The 15,563-nt window shown below is 47.7% G+C and overlaps 1 protein-coding gene across 8 annotated transcripts in view; it reads right to left on the minus strand.

Annotated features, from left to right (window-relative positions):
• MAP7D3 (MAP7 domain containing 3) overlaps positions 1-15,563 on the minus strand; it is an 89,805-nt gene that overhangs the window by 13,525 nt on the left and 60,717 nt on the right. For all 8 annotated transcript variants that reach the window (XM_088465768.1, XM_088465767.1, XM_088465772.1 and 5 more), the window contains 2 exons: positions 3,767-3,947; positions 42-146 (listed from right to left, as the gene is read on the minus strand). In XM_088465768.1, the coding sequence (XP_088321894.1) occupies positions 42-146; positions 3,767-3,947 (286 nt within the window). The remainder of the gene's footprint in view (positions 1-41; positions 147-3,766; positions 3,948-15,563) is intronic.

Below are 15,563 nucleotides of genomic sequence, written 5' to 3' on the forward strand. Positions count from 1 at the left end.
AGAGCTGTGAACCACTGTTGCACTCATCATGGGACATATACCTTTTTTCGTTCGAGTCTTTCCTGCATATTTTGCTGCATGATTTTTTCCCGTTCTAGTCTTTGCTTCTCAGCTTCTTCAAGAGCTTTGGCCTCTGCCTCTTCTCTCTTAAAACAGATGAGAAATCTAATATTTACTGAACTTCAGTAATAGCTTTTTAACATTGTTTATTCGTAACATTTTCCTTGTAAAACCTGTGTGGTGGTGCGACTCCCTTCTCTGGTGCCTAATAAGTCTAGTAAGTTCCAGTGTAAATAGTTCACTGAGCATAGTAGGGACTGTGTATCAGTGGGCGCCTGCCGCAGACGCCCGCTGCTTACCTTGTGTCCCCGTGCAGTCCGGCCACAGTCCGGGGTTCCTGCTAGCAGGAACCCCAGAAGCCCGCCGAGATCCCCGAATCAGTCTCGGGGCCGGTGGAGCGTCAGCATGGACGTCCCTTGGACTGTCTGCTCTGAAGATCTTCTGGGGCTGTTGACAGCCCCTCCGTGTAGTGACCAGACTCTGGCCTGGCACCTACGAAACTTAAGGTTCCTTGGCCTGGGGGCGGGGTATAGGAGAGGGGCCCCGATGCATCCTGGGAGAAATGTTTAACTGTGTGGTACATGATTAACACATCCCCTATACCCCAAGATATCCTGTGGCTACCCTATAGACCCTGCAGTAGTTTTTATTTCCACATTGTATGCGGTCTTCCTCTACAGAAGGGGATCTTTACCATTTCTTTCCAATCCACTTCTGCCAAAAATTCTCAATCACTTGTGCTCCCAATGTGAAATAAGAGGATAAGCTGTTATTTGCTGTGAATATAAACTCTTCTGCAGTAATCAACCTGGCCTTACCTAAACAGTCATTATGTCCTACACTGAAGTCCTGTTTGCCACTCCCTAAAACTGTTGGACAATGATATTTGTTGCTACGTACCCATCAAACTATTAGCAGAGTAAACAGGAGTGTAATGAGTGTAAGGAACCATCTACCCGCCTGCAACGAAACAAGTAGCCCCCTTGCTTCTCATTGAGCTCCATGAGCGCATCTGCTGCATTTATGGTCTAAGATGAAATTTCCTTTTTACGATAGCAGTTGTAACAAATGTCACAGCTTAGATATAACATTACATCGTCTTGAAAAAGTCCCAGCATTCCATGGGAGGAAACGCGTTGACTGTATTATCCCCTTAAACCTATTTGCTGAAGAGACGGTGGGAGATTGTCTGGAGAAATACTTGAGAGCAGCCGAAATGGGAGCTTTATCAGCCGCACTGACTATACAAACAAGAGCCACGGCGGCTCTGCAGTGCCTCCGACTCCCCGGTTTACCTCTGGAGCTCATGATTGCACAGCGCAACCATCATTTCCCCACTTTCTGCCCTTTTTGGACAAGAAGAGGACATTGAATATTTAACCCTGGAAAACTCCACTAAGCGTGGCCACGCAGTGGGACAGACCAACGTTAAGTCCTATCTATACTGACCTATGTACAAGGGGGTACTGTATTTAGCAGAGACTGCTTGCTTACTTATGGTAAGACTGGGACGCCAGTAGTTACCTAAACATTGTATCGTGACAGCGACCAGTGTGATAACTATATGTCTTGATTTGTTACAGTATATTATTGGATTGACATTGTAGCTATTTAGCTACCAGATTTGCAACAATTGCAAACAGCCAAAGTATCCTATTAATATTCAATTTCTAAGCATAGCAAAAGGGTTTTTTTCTTGTGACTTTTAAAAGTGGTTTTTATATGTGTATACTTTTTTCATTTTGCTTATTAATATTGTTATCTATTGCTGCTATTTATGTGTAGTTATTTATTTGCATTTCTATTTTGTGGATATTTTGATTAAAACCAATTTTAGTAGAACCAAACAGGTCTCTTGTGCATTTAATAATAGACAGCAAACCTCATATTAAATTGGATATATTCTGAATAACATAATTGAATACCAGCGCAGTAACGTTACATCAATGTCTCAAGAAATAGTGGAAGATGTTTGGTGGCAGATTTTTTTCAATGAATCCACAATGTGATGGGATGTACAATGTCACTAGATGCGAAGGACTGCCTGCTGGAAATAAATGAAGGGTTAGGTCTTCCTCACCATAAACAAGCACTGCTACATGGACTGTTGTGCCTGGCCAGGACGTAACAGGTATAAGCTGCCTTTCCCCTGACCGCTCTCTTCCGCATAAGAAAGTGGTTTATCATCACTGGTGGTGATCTGACATATTTAATAACAATATGGAAGCCAAGGTAGGACAAGCCAGAGCCAGCTCCCTATGAGCCTCTCCAGTCAGTCAATCAATCTAAATGTGATCTATCATTTTGGAAACATCCCTCATGGTGCTACTCCTGGTTACCTGCTAATATTGTTACATGACATACAGTATATAGTCAGAATGGTGATCATACTGTACAAAAGTAATATGGAAATGTTTGAGTTATAGCCTTCAAATGATACTGAGCAGCACTCGTTACATTATTCTCTTTTCTCCTGTTTTGTTCTGTTAATGCATTACAGTACATTATTGTTTAAGATGGTTGTAAAAAATCTGGCCTGACATTTGGAATATATTTTAAACATGTAAATGTATTTTCCAGAATTTCCTTGTGTGTGTATACAGCCAACAGTAAAGCATCCTGAGACCATTCATGTGAGGGGTTGCTTCTCAGCCATGGGAGTGGGCTCATTCAAAATTTTGCCTAAGAACACAGCCATGAATAAAGAAATGGTGCCAAAACATTCTCCAGAGCAACTTCTCCCAACCATCCAAGAACAGTTTGGTGAGGAACAATACCTATTCCAGCATGATGGAGCACCTTGCCATAAGGCAAAAAGGATAACCAAGTGGCTAGGGGAACAAAACATCTAAATTTTTAGTCCATGGCCTGGAAACTCCCCAGACCTTAATCCCATTGAGATCTTGTGGTCAATCCTCAAGAGGCGGGTGGACAAACAAAATCCCACAAATTCTGACAAACTCCAAGCATTGATTAGGCAAGAATGGGCGGCCATCAGTCAGTATGTGGCCGAGAAGTTGATTGACAGCATGCCAGGGCGAATTGCAGAGGTCAACACTGCAAATATTGACTCTTTGCATAAACTTAATGTAATTGTCAATACAAGCCTTTGACACTTATGAAATGCTTGTAATTTTACTTCAGTATACCATAGTAACATCTGACAAAAAGGTCTAAAATCACTCGAACAGCAAAGTTTGTGAAAACCAATACTTGTGTCATTCTCTATACTTTTGGCCATGGCTGTACAGTGTTGCTAAGCAGTTTTTAATAAAAGGGATAGATTTCATGCTGAAAGTAATAATTATACATAACATTCAAAACAGTAAATATGTTGAGTAATCACTAGTACTATACACTGTAGACCACATGAAATAAGCAACACTGCTAGGTTATACACTGCGTAAGGCTCAAAGCTGCTTGCCAATCCCTAAAAAAGTTATGGAGTATATTGGACCTTTATCGTTGTAATGTAAATACGCGGAATTATTAGTAGTAGTCAGCAAGAAATCATATGATGGCATAAAAGATAAATAACTGAGGTGTAGCCTTAATTATTCTTTGTAGTAATGAGCAGGATACTTTTAATAGAAGTGTTGCTACTGCATACAGTGATATCTTCACAAAGAACATAGCGTTAGTGATATTATCAACTACTGTATATCAACTATAGCTAGTCCTATTATTCCTATATTATTTTGTCTACCTGTTGTTGAAGCTCCACAAGTCGCTCTTGTTCCTCTAGATCTCGGAGCAGCTTTTCTTCTTGAGCTATTCGTTCTTCTTCCTCTCTCTCCAGCTTTCTCTTCTCCTCTAATAAAATGGCCTCTTCTTTCAGTCTCTGCTTTTCCTCCTCAGCTTTGACAGCCATTTCTTCCTGCTTTATCCTGTGAAATGACAAATACTATTTAAAGACCTGTTGCATATGAAACCTGCCTTGCTCTCCATAGCTCCCTTTTGGTTGAAGAAGCAGAAGAGGGGCAAGCACTTCAACCATGTCAGCCAGATACCAGCAGGAATTACAGTGTTCTAACTGATGCCCGGCACAATGGAGCAACAAGTAAACAAATATGCAAAAAAAAAAAAAAAGTTATGGTAAACCTTACCTTGGTTAACTCTTTTTTCAAAGTCCATAGGGTCCACAGGGAGACATTGGGGTGTAGGTGGGACCTGGAGGACCGGACATCAACAGCAAAGCTTTTCAATCCCAGGATGCTGCGGTCCTTCCCCCTATATCCCGCCCACAGCCTGAGGGCACTTCTGTTTTGTTAACAAGCCCAAGGGAGGAGCAGGATTGGAGAGAAGGAAGACTGGTACACTGAGGAATCACACGCTCACACAGAGAAGGAAACAAGTGACCAGGAGAAGAAATCCATAGAAGCTAGAAGCGTCAGGGAGGGTGCCCTGTGGATCTTATGGACTTCAAAGAAAGAGTTAACCAAGGTACGTTTTACCATAGCTCTCCTTTTCTTCTTCTTCAGGGTCCATAGGGTGTCACAGGGAGACATGGGAATGTCCGAAAGCAGTTTGAATGGAGGTTCCTGAAGTGCTTGGAGCACCACTGACAAATCCCATGGAGCCACAGGAGGGACAAAGGAAGGTTGTATTCGTTTAACACCCTGCATGAAGGTGTGAACATCCGGTATAGGAGAAATTCTGTGCTGATACCAGATAGACAAAGCAGAGACCTGCACTGTCAGAGGTGGAGGCCTAGATGCATTCCAGCTTGAAGAAAGGCAAGAATTTTAGAAACCTTAAAGATCTGAGGGTCATAGTTTCTTGGAGCACACCATTGGAAATACAGTCAGGTGCATAAATATTGGGACATTGACAGAATTTTCATATTTTATCCTCTATTCACCACCACAATGGCTTTGAAATGAAACAAACAAGATGTGCTTTAACTGCAGACTTTCAGATTTAATTTGAGGGTAATTACATCCAAATTAGGTGAACGGTGTAGGAATTACAACGGTTTCTCTATGTGCAATTACAGCCTGAAGTCTGGAACGCATAGACATCACCAGACGCTGGGTTTCATCCCTGGTGATGCTCTGCCAGGCCTCTACTGCAAATGTCTTCTGTTCCTGCTTGTTCTTGGGTCACATCAACAATAAATACAAGGGAACCAGTTCCATTGGCAGCCATACATGCCCACGCCATGACACTATCACCACCATGCTTCACTGATGAGGTGGTATGTTTTGGATCATGAGCAGTTCCTTTCCTTCTCCATACTCTTCTCTTCCCACCACTCTGGTACAAGTTGATCTTTGTCTCATTTGTCCATAGGATGTTGTTCCAGAAAAGTAATGGCTTTTTTAGATGTTGTTTGGCAAACTCTAATCTGGTCTTCCTGTTTTTGTGGCTCACCAATGGTTTACATCTTCTGGTGTACCCTCTATATTCACTCTTGTGAAGTCTTCTCTTGATTGTTGACTGACACATATACACCTACCTCCTGGAGAGTGGTGGAATTACAACGGTTTCTATATGTGCCTCCCACTTTGTAATGGGACTATCATCTGACTGTATGTATGTCATATTCTGTGGTAAATCCTGGCTGAGGCTGGTTTACGTGATTTTAGCATGGTGTGGACCACAGAGCTGGAAAAACCCTTAGCCGTTAGATGGGATGTCTCAAGAGCCAAGCCGGTAAAGACAGACGGGCTAGGTCCAGCTGTAGACATGGACCCTGAGACAACAGGTTTACTCATAGAGGAAGCTGAAGAGGAACGTCTATGGAGAGTGTTTGAAGATCTGGGTCAGGCCGGAGCTATTAACATGACTGTGCCTACCTCCTGTCTGAACTTTCAAAGACACTCGAGGAAGCAGGGATATTGGAGGGAAGAGATATGCTAAATGGTTCCATTTCACAGACAATGCGTCTACGAAGGCCGTGTCGGGGGGCTTTGTTCTGGCTCCATAAATTGGAAGTTTGTTGTTGTGTCTGGAGGCCATGAGATCCACCTCCGGAGGACCCCATTTGTCCACTAGATACTGAAAGACTTATGGATGTAGAAAACATTCTCCTACATGCACGTCGTGACTGCTGAGAAAATCCGCCTCCCAATTGAGAATCCCTGGAATGAACACTGTGGAGATGGCTGGGAGATTGTGTTTGGCCCAGGTGAGAAAGCGGGACACTTCTGTCATTGCTGACTGACTTCGAGTTCCCCCTTGGTGATTGAGGTAGGCAACAGCCGTGGAGTTGTCGGACTGTACTTATGCCATGATCTGGTAAAGACCCGAGGGGCCATTGAGAAGCCAAATGGCAGAGCCTGGAATTGGTAATGTTGCTGCAGTGTAGCAAACCGGATATATTGTTGATGAGAAGGCGCTATAGGTACATGTATGTAAGCGTCCTGAATGTCTAGGGATACCATAAAAACTCCAGGTTCCATAGGAAGGATAATAGAATGGAGAAATTCCATACAAAACCTGGGCATCCTGATAAACGTGTTCAGAAACTTGCGGTTGAGGATAGGCTGATGAGACCCATTGGGCTTCTGAACTAAGAAAGGGGTAGAATAATAGCCCTTGCCCCGTTGTGAGGAGGGGACTCTAATTATTACTCCTGAATTCAGTAAGGACTGAATGTCTTTTTGGAGCAGCAGGGCCTTGGTTGAGTCCGATGGAGGTCCTTTGCAAAAGAACTGCTGTTGGGGTTGCCTCAGGAAGGAGAGGGCATATCTGTGGGAGGCCACTTCTCTTACCCAGGCATCTGTCGTGATTTCATGCCATGCCATACTTGAGTGAATTGAAGAAGTCAGCCTCCCACCCTGGGAACCCCCAGGGAGAGGCCCGCCGCGTCAGGCTGCAGGCTTGTCCTCAGACTTGGCAGGTGGACGTCTAGTAGCCCAGGCTTGTTTGGCCCTAGGCTTGGAGGCCTTGGCTGATGTCTGTTGCTGTGGAAAGGACTGACCCTTGGCTTTGCCTTGAGGGTGAAAGGACTGAAAGTACGACGTCCGCGGCTTCGTATTATATGCAGAGGGCAGGAATACCGTCTTATTAGTCGCCAAAGGTAGTTACAATTTTATCCAATTCTGGACCAAACAGGATGTCTTCTGCATAAGGCAGAGACTCCAGAGCCGTTTTGATTCCGAATCGGCTTTCCAGGAACGTAGTCAAAGAACACTGCCAGGAGAGCCGTATCCATAGCTGCTTTAACCTAAGTAGGAGGCTGCATCTCTGATGTGAGATATATAGGACAGCTGTTTCCTCGAAGCATCAGGGGGAAAAGTCTCTCCTAGGGCTCTCACAAGAGCAGGTATATTTAGTTTAGAGGGTGGCTCCTCTTCTCCTAAGACAGAGTCAGAGTGAGAGAGATCTGCGTCTTCGGCCTCCCCATATATCACAGAATCAGATAACTGTGTGGATTGGGAAGATATCACAGTACGTTTAGTAGGTAAAGGTTTATCTTTTTGCAGCACTTGCTGAAAAACCGTAGAAGTATTAGCCAAAGTCTGTACTGAAGCAGACAGTACATCTATCCATGGGGGAGGCAACAGATATGCAGGGGGTACCAGCTGTGGCCATCCCATAGGGGGAGCTACCACGGAGACTGCTACTTGGTCCACAAGTTTTGCCAGCACTTGTGAAAAGGCAGCCCAGGGTGGGTCCTGAGGGAGACCCCGGGGCTGACTGACCAGGAGCTGTTTAACAATTAATACAAAGACCATCCTGAATGAGGTCCTCTGTGACTAAGCCCGCAGAGCAGGACTTACAAGCTATCAGAGTAGGAGGAGCAGCATCAGGCTGCTTGTTATTCTTTCCTCTGCCAGACATAATCACAAGAATAGAATACACAGTATGATACAGTGCAATGAACACCTTGCAGTATTTGCAATATGGCACAATGTAGTGTGCAACCGCGCTATATATAGCACAGTTTAGTGTGCATCCATGTTACATAGTATGTGATAGTCCTCACACTTAAAATATGAGATATGGTAAGAACTTACCTTTGTTATCTCTATTTCTACGAAGTCCATAGGGTTCCACAGGATACCTTGGGGTATAGGTGATGACGTCAGGCATCGGGCACCAGAGTGTTAAGTTTCAGCCTCCCAGGATGCACTAGGGTCCCCCTCCTATACCCCGCCCCTGAGCCAAGGCATCTCAGTTACGTACCAAGCCATAGGCCGGAGGAGGAGAATGAAGAGAGCGAAAAAAGATCTGGACACACACAAGAATCACATTCTCACCAGAGGGAGACGGAAAAAAACCGGTGACCAGAGTAAAGCCCATCTGCAGCACAGGTGCGACAGGGCGGGAGTCCTGTGGAATCCTATTGACTTCGTAGAAATAGACATAACAAGGGTAAGTTCTTACCATATCTCATATTTTCTACATCAGGGTCCATAGGGTATCCACAGGATACCTTGGGGATGTCCCAAAGCAGTATCCTTCAAGGGTGGGGACGCTCCTGTGCTGAAAGGAGAATCCGCCGCCCGAAGGAAGCATCCTGAGAGGCAAAGGTGTCAAACGCATAATACCTCACAAAGGTATGGAGAGAAGACCACGTGGCAGCCTTGCAGATCTGGACTGCCGAGGCACCACGTCGAGCTGCCCACGAAGGACCCACAGTACTAGTGGAATGAGCCCTCACAGAGGAAGGAACCGGAAGGCCTTCATGAAGTTATGCTTCTGAAATGGCCATACGAATCCAGCCTCCCAAAGTCTGCTTTGAAGCAGGCCAACCCTTTTTACGGAAGCCATAGAGGACAAACGAGGCGTCAGACTTCCTAAACGAAGAAGTGCGGTCAACATAAATCCTTAAGGCCCGCACAACATCCAAAGTGGCCTCACCCACGGAAAGGTCAGGTGAGTTAAAAGCCGGCACAACGATTTCCTCGTTGATGTGGAAACTCGAAAGAACTTTGAAGAACTTTGGGAGAAGGAAACCAGGACGACTGCGCAGCACTGCCCTGTTTCTATTGAAAATCAGGAAAGGGGGTCTACAGGAGAGAGCCCCTGTCAGAAACACGTCTAGCCGAAGCAATGGCCAGAAGGAAAATTGTTTAGCTGTCAGCCATTTAAGGTCCACTGAGCCCAGTGGTTCAAATGGCGGTCCCTGGAGAGCCCTCAGGACCACAGCTAAATCCCAAGGCGCCACCGGTGGAACAAAAGGGCTGAATTCGGAGAACACCTTGCATAAAGGTGCGCACATCAGGGATTGCAGCAATCCTACGATGGAACCAGACGGACAGGGCAGACACCTGTACCTTCAGAGAAGCAAGGCGAAGCCCATGGTGTAGTCCCGCCTGTAGAAATGCCAACACTCTAGTCAGACGGAACTCCCGAGGTGCATAACCTCTAGGCCGACACCACTGGAAGAACGTATGCCACACACTATGGTATATTCTTGCAGAAGAAGGCTTCCGAGCTCTTAGCGTAGTCCGTACTACAGAGCTGGAAAACCCCCTGGACCTTAACATGGCCGTCTCAACAGCTACGCCGTCAAAGACAGCCGAGTCAGGTCCGGGTGAAGACAAGGACCATGTGACAGAAGGTCCGGTCGTAGCGGCAACCGCAGAGGACTGTCCACGGACAGACCCTGAAGGTCTGAGAACCAGTACCGCCTGGGCCACGAGGGAGCTATCAACAGGAGTGTCCCTCCTTCCTGTTTGAATTTCCGGATTACCCGTGAAAGAAGGGAAAACGGAGGAAAGAGATAAGCAAACCGGAACGTCCACTGGACGGACAGAGCATCCACCAGAGACGCCTTTTCGTCCCTTGTGCGAGACCCGTACACCGGCAACTTGTTGTTGTGCCCTGACGCCATGAGGTCGATCTCTGGAAGACCCCACCTGTCCACCAGAAGTTGAAAGACGTCCTGGTGCAGAGACCATTCCCCCGGATGAACGTCCTGGCGACTGAGAAAGTCCGCCTCCCAGTTGAGAACTCCCGGGATGAATACTGCCGATATGGCCGGGAGATTGCGCTCTGCCCAGACCAGGATGCGGGACACCTCTACGAGTGCCGCCAGACTTCGGGTTCCTCCTTGCCGATTTATGTAGGCCACGGTGGTGGCGTTGTCCGACTGGACCGGCACGGGGTGACCTTGGAGAACCCGCTGTGCCTGCTGGAGAGCATTGAAAATGGCGCGGAGTTCCAAGATGTTTATCGGAAGCTCCTTTTCCGCCTGAATCCATCTGCCCTGGAACAAGTGTGGACCCGTGATAGCTCCCCAGCCCCGAAGGCTGGCGTCCGTTGTCAACAGGACCCAATTCGCCACCCAGAACGGACGACCCCTGTCGAGATGGGTCGTCTGCAACCACCAGGCTAAGGACAGGCGAACCTCCGGAGTGAGCACCATCGTCTGGGATTTTAGACTCTGGGGCAGTCCATTCCATTTGGACAGGATCAATTGCTGCAGAGGTCTGGAGTGAAACTGGGCATATTCCACCATGTCGAAGACCGACACCATGGAGCCCAGTAACCTCATCGCAGAGTGCAGAGACACACGGCGATTTTGCAGACAACTGCGCACCCTCAACTGCAAGGCAGAGATCTTTTCCCCCGTCACAAAGATCCTTTGCTGTCCGGAGTCCAATAAGGCTCCGAGGTGCAGAATCCTCTGAGACGGGATCAGGGTGGACTTCTGCCAGTTTATCAACCAGCCGTGCCATTGTAGTACCGCAATGGTCAGGTCCAAGTGGCGTAGAAGGAGCTCTGGAGATCCTGCCACCAACAGAAGGTCGTTCAAGTACGGCAGCATGCGGACTCCCTGCAGCCGCAGGGAAGCCGCCATGACCGCCATCACCTTGGTGAATACACGTGGTGCTGTCGCCAGCCCAAAAGGTAATGCCCGGAACTGAAAGTGGTCGTTGCGGATTGCAAACCTGAGGAACTGTTGATGCCGCAATAGAAAAGGGACATGCAGGTAAGCGTCCTGTATGTCCAACGACACCATGTAATCCCCGGGTTCCAGCGCCAGAATGATGGACCGTAGGGTCTCCATCCGAAACCTCAGCACCCGCAAAGACTTGTTGAGTGCTTTGAGGTTGAGGATTGGACGATAAGACCCATTGGGTTTCTGCACCAAAAACAGATTGGAATAGAAACCCTGGCCCCTCTGGGAGAATGGAACAGGCACTATAACTCCAGCCTGGAGCATAGTGTGCAAAAACTTCCGCAGTTCCATGGCTTTGTTCCGGTCTGATGGAAGACCCGTGGTGAAGAATCGAGACAGGGGCCTGTGCCGAAAGGAGAGGGCGTACCCGTGAGAAACCACCTCGAAGAACCCAAGTGTCTGTCGTGGTAACCGACCAACACTGGGCGAACTGCAGCAGGCGGCCTCCCACTTTGGAATCCCCCAAAGGTGGGCCCAGACCGTCAGGCCGTAGGCTTGTCATCGGGCTTAGGGGCCGGACGTCTGGTACTCCAGGCCTGTTTCCGGGGCTTGGCCGATTTTTTGGGGCCAGCTTGTCTGGGAAAAGACTGCTACCCTGGGCCCTGTAAGGCCGAAAGGACGACGTACCTGAACCGGAAGGAACCGCAGCAGACGGAAGACATGCCGATTTGGCTGCCGCCAGCGTGGCTACGATTTTGTACAGATCCGGACCAAAGAGGACTTCTCCATTGAAAGGCAAAGCTTCCAAGCCCTTCTTGGAATCAGCGTCCGCCTTCCAAGATCGCAACCATAAGGTGCGACGAGAAGCTACAGCCGCCGAAGAAATCCAAGACGCCAGGGTACTGATATCCAAGGCCGCCTCATTGATATAAGTGGCCGAGTCCCGGAGATTGCCTATCAACTCGGTCTATTCAGCCGAACAGTCGGAATCGAGAGACGCCTCCAAACTATCAGCCCAGCGCTCCATAGCCCTGGCTACCCAACAAATGGCCATAGCCGGCCTAGCTGCCCCCCTCCCCCCCGCAAGAGAATAAACGGACTTTAGGCAGATCTCTACCTTACGGTCCGTAGCATCCTTCAAGGAAGACATGGAGGGCATGGGCAATGTGGCACTTCGGACTAGGCGTGTCACATGAGAATCCAAACGGATAAGCCACCGCCAAACGCCTCTGAGGCTGATTCCGTTTGCCCGGATGTTTCCACGCCTCCTCTAAATGGTCCACTAACTGACCCGAAAGAGGAAACACTGTGGCGTCACCCTTAATATCCTTAAAAAAGGCATATTTAGATTTTGACACCGGAGGATTTTCATCCTCAATCACTAAAGCTGTGCGGACTGCCCGAATAAGTCCAGGAATATAAACCTTGGACCTAGCGTCCGACTCTTTAGTACGGAGAGGTTCCTGGTCCGAAAGATCCATAATCTCCCAGTCATCAGACGTCACGTCGTCATCCTCATAAGGAGCGGACAGAGATGTCACCGACCGCTTATGTGGCCGCAACACAGACTCCCCTTGTAACACGTCCGACAAGTGCTTTACAGAACTTGTCGGAGAATTAACCCACGCAGGCTCCTGAGAAACCTGGGGAGGGGAAATAGGGAGACTGTGTGGTACCATCAATTGTCTCAGGAAACCCTGCATGGGTGACGACACCACTGACTGCTGGGACAAACCCATCTGTGAGAACGCAGGCTGCGAGCTAACTGGCCCACGAGGGTCGTAAGCGCTTTGGCGAAACAAGCCCAGGGCGGCTCCTGTACCGGGGCCGTGACAGTAATTGGCCGCGCCAATAAATAACACTGCCCCTCTGCACTACCCTCCCCCTCCGCTATTGGTACCTTACACGTAGTACACATAGGCTGGAGAGGAAAGTCACTCTCAGACATGATGGTAAGTATGTGACCCCTCTCACTGATACTTGTAGTATAGTGTGAGACCACCCTGCAATCACCGCACCGCAAGGGCTTTAGCAGAAAAAGATCAGGGACAGTGAAATGGCTGACAGTAGAAAATGAAAGTACAGGCAGCAGCGCTAGCAGAAGTCACATACAATGCAAAGAAAATCAATTCCTGCACTAACAGCGCTGATAATCAACTACACAGACACGGAGCCTGGTAGGACACAGCGCTGCATACACAGACCTGAACCAAACGGAGGAGAGGTATGCCGGGGGACCCAGACCGCGATGCCACCGCTCCCAAGCTTCCAGCAGTGTTCACCATGCGTCTTGTTCAGATGGCCACCAAGGAGCATAGAGGAGGCCGGCCTGGGGGAGGAGCGCTGCCACAGGGCCAGTCAGCACAGAGCAGAGAGGGCTGTGTGCAGCGGGGGAGGCACCGGCTGTGTACAGGGAAGCCGTGCTCCCCTGGCATGCAATTAACCCCTGGGACGCCGCAGCGCTACCGCTCAGCCGCGGTCCGCTGTCCCAGGGGGGTAGTGGAAGCGCAGGTTAGGTACCTGGCTCCACGCTGCAGCCAGTCCCCAGGGAGCCCCCTGCCTGGGGACTCTGGACCATGTTTCAGCAGGGTCCCACCGCGGGACCCCGCTGCCCCTTTGGATCCGGCCATGGTCCCAAACATCTGGGGTCACCGCTAGCTGTGACCCCAGATGTTTACCAGCATCCCCGGATCGGTACCGGCGGGGGTGTAGGGAAGACAGCATGGACGTCAGCACTGACTGTCCATGCTGTACTTCCAGATGTGCAGCCACAGCTGCATTGAAGAAACTTCAAGGGCTATTCTTAGCCCCCTCTAACAGGTGCATCCGACTCCGGCCTGTACTTTTTGAATGCCAGACTTTTTGCGATATCGCTGGTTTTCCATGTGAAAAAGTATCGCGCTCATCCCCGCATTCAATTAGAAATCGGCGAAAAGTGCTGTCAGATTTAGGGAAATCAGCCTGACACCCCCCAAAAGATGCACTGACATTGGGGATTACTATAGCTACCCCTGAATAGGCCTGTTGAAGGTATTTGGGTACTTAAATGCTCTCAATAGCTGCTATTTAGCGTCTTTGCAGAAGTGGTGAAGAATAGCATTTAGCAGGTTTTTTTGCAGAAAATAAGTAGTCCCAGCAAATTTGGGGTACATGAAAATGGGTGCTAGCACATTTTACAATTGCTAAAGTGAAGTTCTAAAAAAACTTAAAAAATCCACCTGCCGCAAACACCTGCAAACTTGAAAACAACTGGGGCATACTTGGGGACCCCCCCTGGAGTCCATTTCGCTAGTTTTTAAATTTGTACCCCAACTTTGGATTATTTTTTTGCCCCAAAATGAAAGTACTTTTTTGGGGAGATCTAATGTTTAAATCTAATATTATAATTTAAATCTAATATTAAATTATATAATTTAAATTATATAACTTAAATCTAATATTTTTTTTTTTTACTTGTTTTTTACGCAGTTTACCTTTTGGGGACTGTCCCAAGGGTGCAGGTGGGTTTTCCGAAGTTTGCACCCCAAAACCCCAATTCGGCACTGTTTTTCGACACCTATTAATAGGCAAAACTTTTTCGCAGGTTCCAGTTTCCGCACCGGCAAAAAGTCTCTGGAATTGAATAGCGAGGAAACTTTTCACATGGTGAAATGACGTCACTCGCGATAATTATCGCCGAAAACGGCTTTTCACACCTAAATGAATACGGCCCTTAAAAGTCTTTGGAGTCTGCAGACAAAACATTGCTGACATTGAATTTAGCTTTTCTCCTAGCCATTCCTTCAGCAAGGAGGGTTTCCGCGCTGTGAGCGATCTACTGCTGGTCACCTTTCTTAATCTCCCTTGAGGACAATGCCATCTCGACATCTAAGCCCTAATTTCAGCCATAGATGTGGCAATCGCTCTTAAGATTTGTGTCTGCAGTACAAAGGAGGTAAGTCATACGGACAACCTATTTGTTCTCTATGACTTTCACATAAGGGGCGACCCATCCTTTAAGCAGTCCATAAACCAGTTTCCCAAACTCCGCCATTACAGTCCAGGTTTTAAGGATATCCATGCTTGAGTCCAGATGGTTAAATCAAATTGACTAAAGTTCTAATTAAGCCACCTGTGCTCAACATGGATATCATTAAAACCTGGACTGCAATGGTGGAGTTTGGGAAACTCTACCATAGCCTATCAGATTATAGCTGTGGTCTGCCAGGTTTACACAGGAGCAGGTAAACCTGTACACAAGGATTTGCTAACCCACTTTGCTAAAATGGTGCGAGCTTCGTGGGCAACGAGGAATTGTGCCTTTGCTGTGCAAATTTGCAAAATGGTCAACTGGTATTGAGGAGCAAACTTCTGCAAAATTCTAACGGTTTGTCAACATTGCTTCCAAGGTGGTCAGGTTTGGGCAATCGATGTCCCCGAGGACAGCTTTAGGACGTCCCCCAATAATGCTGTCCTATTTGATATTGTCCTATTAGTTTTGTTCTGTGTACTACACTTTCCTAGTGTGGTTAGGTTTTGTGCGTTTATCCTCTCCTTCCTTGCACTAGACATCTGTCCTTTGGGTACTGTTAGGTAAGAAAGACTGGTACAGCCAACCAGGGCATAGAGGGGGAGTAGCCAGAGTTAAAACAGTTTATTTGCAAGTGTCCTGGCTCCTTGTACAACATGCTATAGCCCCAGAGTTTCCTTCATGGAATTAGAGAAA

The sequence above is a fragment of the Taudactylus pleione genome, unplaced genomic scaffold (genome assembly GCF_031769625.1).
Source record: "Taudactylus pleione unplaced genomic scaffold, aTauple2 ptg000064l, whole genome shotgun sequence".
Lineage (NCBI taxonomy): Eukaryota > Metazoa > Chordata > Amphibia > Anura > Myobatrachidae > Taudactylus > Taudactylus pleione.